Source organism: Haliaeetus albicilla, chromosome 2 (genome assembly GCF_947461875.1).
Source record: "Haliaeetus albicilla chromosome 2, bHalAlb1.1, whole genome shotgun sequence".
Classification (NCBI taxonomy): domain Eukaryota; kingdom Metazoa; phylum Chordata; class Aves; order Accipitriformes; family Accipitridae; genus Haliaeetus; species Haliaeetus albicilla.
In genome coordinates, this window is record NC_091484.1 from 12,251,290 (window position 1) to 12,258,079 (window position 6,790).

The window sequence follows — 6,790 nt, forward strand, 5'->3', positions numbered from 1 at the left end:
TCCTGGGGAGAAGCAGCCTTGGGGTTCAGGTCCTGAAGTACTTAACACAGAAGCTGGAGGCAGCGGGAGAGAACAGCCCTGGGCCCCACTCCTCCGCTCACGAACCGGACCACAGCCAGGCTGCTCTGGAGCCCCTCATGGTACGCTCGATGGCAGAGGCCTTCCTGCAGCTTCGTGTCTGCTTTCTAGCAAACGCCTGGGGAGACTGCACAGGGGTAACGTGCTGGGGCATCTCAGCACTGGGGCTGTGAGGGGCCAGGACACGTTTTTCTGGTCCTGGACCGCAAGGCTGTCCCTGGCATGAGACCTGCAGGCAGCAAAAGCTCCCCAAGGGAGGCAGCGGGAGTGCACTGGTGGGCAAAGCCCTTGTTGAATGGGTGTTTCTTGGCCGAATTTCCCTGCAGCTCCCCTGTGCCATCTCCGAGGTGGTGTTCGTGTTGCCAGCCAAGGAAAGGGTCCAGCGCCTGCTTCCCCGTCTCCTTCCTGGCCTCCTGGGTGAGATCAGCAAGGCGCTGGGTGAGGTGATGCTGCCTGGCCCTCTCAGATACCAGAGAGGGCTCTTCTTCAGTGCATCAAGGAGGGAGGACAAGCTGCGCAGGTAAGGAGCAGGAGGGGCAGGGAAGTTGGGGAGCTTTACTTCCCCAGCCAGCTGTGTTCATTTGTGGCGCTGAGGGAGCGCTTGGGCCTGCCCAGGTTCCCACGCGTGGCAGCAGGTTGCCAGGGCTGGCTCGACTTCTCTTCTTTCCTGGAGAAATGTCCGTTCCCAGAGAGGAAGGAGTCACGGGGTTGGCATCGCCGGTTGCTCTCATCCTGCCTGGTGTGCAACCCCGGTGGCAGGGCGTCCTTCTTGTCCCTCCGCGGACTGGGGAGAGACCCTGCGTGGGAATGGTCCGGCCGAGCACCCTGCGGATGGGGGAGAAGACCCTTCCCGGCCCAGGGGCTGTGGCCCAGCTCTGGCCACGGCCGTCTGTGGTTTGGCGTGGTGGAGACTTAGCTCGTGTAATCTGTGGCCTGGCAGCGTGTGGCCGCAGGGCTTGGCTGCAGCAGTGGTGTTCCTGCCTTTAAAATTTATAGGCGGACGGAGCCGTTGTGTCGCGTCCTCGTAGCGGCAGGCTCTGCCCCTGCTCCTGGTCCTCAAGGGTTGGGGGGAACTGGGGCTGTCTCATAGAATGCTGGTAAGAAGAGCCCTTAGGGAGCACCTTGGGCATCTGGCATCGAGGGAGCACGGGGACCCTGGGTTTCCTCCTGCTGTCAGTGGCCTGAGGCATGGCAAAGGATGAAAATGTCCATTTTCACGGGCGTGGAGTGTGGGATGAGTGAACCAACACCTCCCGAGGCAGCGGAGCCTTTTAGCTCTGCTACAGACAAATCTTCCCTGGACCTGCTGCGACCTGAGATGTCTTTGGGCTTTCTTTTTCCCAGCCCTTACTGTGAGGCTCTAGAGCTGGTGCTGAGCAGATGCATGGAGGAGAGATGGCTGCTGCTGCTATGGAGGCAGGGAGCGTGGGCATCCCTCAGAAACCCACAGGCTCACGCTGACGGCGTGTGTCTCCTGACGAGGTGAGATCCTCTTCTTGCGTCTCACCTTCTCGTGGGTGGCTGTGCCCGGGGACATGGGTGCCAGGGCCATTCCCATGTGTGCAGGGAGCTGGGGAAGTTTGGGGTCGTGGCCGGCGTCCTTGCCGCGTGACCGTGAGTTGCCTTCTCTGTGTGCAGTGTCCTGCTTCGCAACCGGCTGGTCACAAGGGGTGTGATATGGGCCCTCTCCCAGTGGCTGAACTCCCCCTCGGAAAACCTGCAGCTCACAGCGACAGCTTTCTTTGCTGAGGTGAGGCAACAGGAGGGGAAGGAAGGGTGCAGAGGGCTTCTCTTAGAAAACTGCTGCTTGGGACGCCTCTTTCTGAAGGAAGAAGGTGCCAGAAGAGAGCGTCACCATCCAAGGGATCCAACGGATCCTCCTTTCTACGAAGCCCGTTCGCGTGGTGTGCCTCGACTTAGGTGGCACTCACGGGCATATTGCTTTATTGCAGCTGATGAAGGATCCGCCAGTCATGGAGAAGAAGTCCCTGGAAAGGGTCCTAGGTGTCTTGGTGGAGAAATCCCAGCACGGAATCGGCGCCGTGCGGCAGATGGCAGTGAGAGGCCTGGGCAGCGCCGTCAGGGGAGCACCCAAGGAGGTGAGACCAACTTTTGCCCTTTCTGACTGCAGCCCCTCACTGGCAAGAGCCTGGTGAAGAGCGGCAAGGGGCTTCGGCACCTTGGGCAGGCTAGTAAAGGCAAACGGGGCTCTTTCCTGAGACCACGCTCCTTCGCCTGATGTCAACAGGGTGGCAAGGGGGAAACCTGGTGCCAAACAAGGCTTCCTGGGCTGAGATGGCCTCTGAGCGGGTTTCTAGCAACTTCAGCCCTTGGCAGCTGAAGGGATCCTGACCAAAGCCCATTGCCCGCCAAGGAGTTCAGAGAGCCACCTAACAGTTAACCGCACCTGAGGAGACCCAAGCCTGTGCTGCTCTGTGCACATCCCGTCCCTTGGCCTCAGGAGGAGCTTAGCAAGCTCGCTGCGACCGAGGAGCCTGCGGGCAGCTCCCCCATGTACCAGCGACTATGCCGCCTGCATGGCCTCGTAGGAAAATCCTGTAACAGCTCAAATGGCCAAAATGGCCTTACCCTTCCCATAGGCGGTGTCTGCACAGCACCCTGCATCGGGATTGGAGGTGCATTCGGTGCTGTTTTGCAGGGTTCCTAGCATCTGAAGGGACTATCTCTATCAGTCTTTCTAGCGCTAGCTCTGATAAATAGGATGTTAAGAGGTATTTCACAGAGTCTGAGTGCCTTTATGAGGGGATCATGACGGGACAGCACCTCCTGGTGCAAAACATCAGCCATGGTAAAGAGAAGCCATTCGGGTCAGGACTAGCGAGAAGCTTGTGGGTGTCTTTGGCTTTGCAGGTGCAGAAGCACAAGGCGGCCATCCTGGAGGTGCTGCAGAGGGGCCTGGAGAACACCACATGTCCTGTGGTGGCTGCCGAGAGCATGCTGGCGCTGGCGGAGGTGGTGAGGAAGCTGAAGGCGGAGGGCTTGGGGTCTGCCTTCAAAGATATTGCCAGGTCCACCAAGATGTTCTTTGAGGCGGTGAGTGAAATAACTTTCTCCTGCTTGTCTGAGAGGCAGTGGGGTGGGCTGGGACCTCCCCATGCTGCAGGGAGGGTCTCTGCTGGCGGAATGTCTGCTTTGAGCATTTTTCCCCACTGTTGCGCGGGTAGGGTGGGTTGTGCTGTGAAGCGCCCGTGTTTCCCCCAGGACAACAGGGTCTCTCACGTGCCCCTGTGGTTTCTCGGGCTTTAGACAGCTCCCCTGCCAGAAAGATGCTCAGGTGCCCTGAGACTCCCCGTAGATTGGGAGTCACACTCGGACTCACGACCTATGTGGTGGAGAAGGGGTCTGGATGAGGCAACCTTCTTTCCAAACCTGGGTCCCGAAACATAGTTTTCCAAAGAACTGTATTCAAGCACACTGACTTACTGATCAGGGATTCTTGTTTCGGTTCTTTACATACTGGCTTCTTGAGGGTGGGAATGAGCGGACGACAGCTATTTCTTGGGCTGCCATCCTCCACAGGCAGCGCACGATTGTTGATGTGGTAGGAGGTGCCCTCGTTACCCAGCTGACAGATGGGGTCTGTGAATTGCAGGAGCCAGATGTCCTTCGCTTCTCAGCCTTCAGCCTCTACGCTGCCCTGGCCGCCGCCGCCTCCGCCTCCGGGAAAAGATCCTTCTTCACCAGAGAAGTGGGGGAAACCTGGGTCAGCCTTCTCTTGCACCTCCGGGATCCCATCCCTGAAGTTTCCAATGTAAGAGCCCCCAGCTCTTCTTTGCAAAACTGTCGAAAGCCACAGAAAGCTGCCTGGTGAACTGCTGCAGGCAGTGCCCTCCCCGCCTGGAGACTGCGCCTGGGGCAGCCCCCTCTGCTAGGGAGAGCTCAGCAGAGCTCGGCTGGATGAGCTTCCTGGGAAGGACCCCGGCCACTCCAACGGGGGAGGAACAACGTGGCACGACTCTCTTTTTTCAGGTGTGCAGGACCACCCTCTACCTCTGCGCTCCGTTCCTGGTGCCGGAGCGGGTGCAGGAGACCGTCGTCACCTCCATCGGGCTGAGCGCAGCCCAGCTGCAGTACGAGGTTGGCCATTGCCTGGTGAGTGAGCTGTGTCCCGGGGGGGAGACGTCGCAGCCGCAGGGCTGTTCCCCCGAACCGAGAAGGGAGCGTGAGGCGACACGCCAAGGGTGGGCAGGATGGGAGCCGGGCGGGATGGGAGCCGGGCAGCTGGTGCTGAGACACGGCCTGCCCTCCTGGCTACCTGCTCGCTCTTTCTCCTTCCCCTCGTGGCCGAGCCAGCTCGACCGGCCGTGGGTCAGCGGAGCGACCTTTTTGGCCAGCGAAGAAATCGTGCCTCTTTGCTTCCCCCAAGGTCAGAGATGCCCCTGCTATGTTGGAGAGGCTCCACGGCATCGCCAGGAGCCGCCGCCTGGAGAACGGCCGAGCGCTGCACTCGGCCGCCAGCGCAGTCCTAGGTGAGAGTCAGGGCTGGAGCCCGAAGCTGCGCTCCCCACAGAGACAGCCACAGGGGACTGCGCTTTCCCCGTCCGCCCAGGGAGACCGGGGCCAGCCTTGGCAGGGCAGCCGCAGAAGGGTTCGCTCAGGGCTCGGCACGAGCGGAGGAGAAGGCGACAGCGTGCAGAGCTGGCGTTGGTGGGGTGGCCGGGCCCCGCACGAAGCGATGCTCGGCTCTGCCTGCTGCTACGTCCCGACTGTAAAGTTCTGATCTTTCCAGCCTTCCCCTCCAGCTCCCCGAGCATGTCCCAGGCGTAGGGGAGGGCCGCGAGACAGGGCTGGAGGGCAACGCTCTGACATTTGCCTCTTTGCCTTAGGAGACATCCTGGAAAAAACAAGAGGCCTTGGCGGCTCTTGGCAGCAGCAGCAGGAATGAGGCTCCTCTCCTCAGGTAGGTTGGAGCGGAGCTGAGCTCCGGCTCTGCAGGTCAGGGAGGAGGTCAGAGGCTTGGCAGCCAAAAGCCTGGCTTGGAGCAGAAGGGGAGCACGCAGCAAGGCCAGCTCCTCATCACCCCTCCTGTGTCACTGCAGCTTTCCATCATCGCCTGCGGCCAGGGGCAGACAGCATCTTCTGCGGCTGTGGACCACGATGGGCACGGGGTTCTGGTGGCAATAAATTTCCTTTCATGGTCACACCGATGGAGAGTTGATCTTTCTTTCCTAGAGACCGGGGGGGCCGGGATGGGGCCATGCCAAGGCCTCAGGGCATCCACCCACGGGTGCTGAGGGAGCTGGCTGACGTGACCATGAGGCTGCTCTCAATGATCTTGGAAGTGTTGCAGCAATTGGGAAAGGTTCCCGAGGACTGGGAGAAAGCAAATGTGGCTCCTGTCTTCGGGAAGGGCCAGAAAGGAGATCGGAGGCAGCACAGGCTGGTCGGCCTTGCTTTGGTCCTTTGGAAGAGGATGGAGCAGAACATGCTGGGAACAGGGGAGACCAAAGGATGTTGTTTACTTTGGGTTTAGTTCGCATTTTGACACCATCTCCCATTAACGCCCTGGCTGACGAGGTGACAAAGACTGAGTCCAATAAGAGGCTGCAGAGGGCGACCAAAAACAGTTCTCATGCCTGCCCAGGGGGCTGCAATTTCTGGCACAAAGCCCCACGAGAGGATCGCCCGCTAGCAATGCGCCAAGTTTGGGCACCGGCGATGATGCAATGTCCACTCCTCACGAGGGGTGCGGACAATGTGGCAGAGCGTGCCCTCAGCTAGTTGGCAGGTGACAGGGTCTCAGAGTCCTATACTCCTTGACCAGCTACTTTCAGATGCTCTGCATGAGGGGGGTTTAAGGTTTTCATACTAAATTTATTTATTTGAGGATAGTTGATGTTACGGGGAATTTTTATTTAGAGAAGTGATATATACTAATGTATTGGCTTTGTGTGGCAAGGTTTTGGTAGCGGGAGGGGGGGGTTACAGGGGTGGCTTCTGTAAGAAGCTGCTGGAAGCTTCCCCTGTGTTCGAGAGAGCCCATACCAGCCGGCTCTAAGACGGACCCGCCGCTGGCCAAGTCCGAGCCCATCAGCGATAGTGGTAACGCCTAGATTTTCCCCAAGCTGAGTCTGTCTTGCCCGTGATGGTAATTGGTGAGTGATCTCTCCTGTCCTTATCTCAACCCACAAGCTCTTTGTTATATTTTCTTCTCCCCTGTCCAGCCGAGGAGGGGGAGTGATAGAACGGCTTTGGTGGGCACCTGGCATCTGGCCAGGGTCACCCCATCACACGGCGGCTGCAATCCGGGCAGGGCGAGGATTGCTTTGCTTTCCGTCTAGTCTCTCTCTCTGCACCCACGCTTTCCACGCTCCCGATGGCACGGGGCAGAGCGAAGCGGGACACCAAACAAAGCCCTGAGCGGGTGTAGGTTCGTTCAAAGCCTCCGAGATCTTGCGCTTTACGGCCTGACCCTGGTTCTTACCCCCGGGAGTCCCTTTTCTTTTCCTCTGGCAGGAAGGGGAGCAGAAGGGCTCCCGCCTGCTTTGGCGGCATCGCTGCAGGGGTCAGTCACCTCCGAGCTCACTCTTTGCTGGGGACAGCTTTGCTGCTTGCTGGGGACACCGCTCTCCACCAGCCCCTGAACCTCCCTGGTGCCCAGTGCCGTGACCCCCCTGAGTGGGAGGGACCCCCTCTCTACACAGGTACCCCCTGCCCCCGGGGCGGCTGTGCCAGCAGCCCCAGCCGCCTC

General features: G+C 59.7%; 1 protein-coding gene across 3 annotated transcripts; it reads left to right on the plus strand.

The window, feature by feature from the left end:
• The first annotated feature begins 2,072 nt into the window (after positions 1-2,072).
• LOC138688151 (uncharacterized) lies at positions 2,073-4,923 on the plus strand. Of its 3 annotated transcripts, none has more exons than XM_069799011.1 (4): positions 2,073-2,177; positions 2,950-3,132; positions 3,692-3,850; positions 4,069-4,698. In XM_069799011.1, exons 1-4 carry the CDS (start codon positions 2,130-2,132, stop codon positions 4,570-4,572), a joined length of 894 nt encoding a protein of 297 aa, XP_069655112.1. In that variant the 5' UTR covers positions 2,073-2,129; the 3' UTR covers positions 4,573-4,698. The 3 variants fall into 3 exon arrangements, with proteins under 3 accessions (XP_069655112.1, XP_069655103.1, XP_069655097.1); XM_069799002.1 differs by lacking the exon at positions 2,073-2,177 and having other exon boundaries at positions 2,816-3,132; positions 4,069-4,191; positions 4,466-4,923; XM_069798996.1 differs by lacking the exon at positions 2,073-2,177 and having other exon boundaries at positions 2,816-3,132.
• Positions 4,924-6,790: the final 1,867 nt, after the last annotated feature.

Bases quoted from the DNA above. Each gene is read 5' to 3' on its own strand.
- LOC138688151 (XM_069798996.1), top strand. From the start codon at position 2,848: ATGACGGGACAGCACCTCCTGGTGCAAAACATCAGCCATGGTAAAGAG. The intron at 3,133-3,691 runs GTGAGTGAAATA...TGTGAATTGCAG, and splicing joins CCAAGATGTTCTTTGAGGCG to GAGCCAGATGTCCTTCGCTT. The intron at 3,851-4,068 runs GTAAGAGCCCCC...CTCTTTTTTCAG, and splicing joins CCATCCCTGAAGTTTCCAAT to GTGTGCAGGACCACCCTCTA.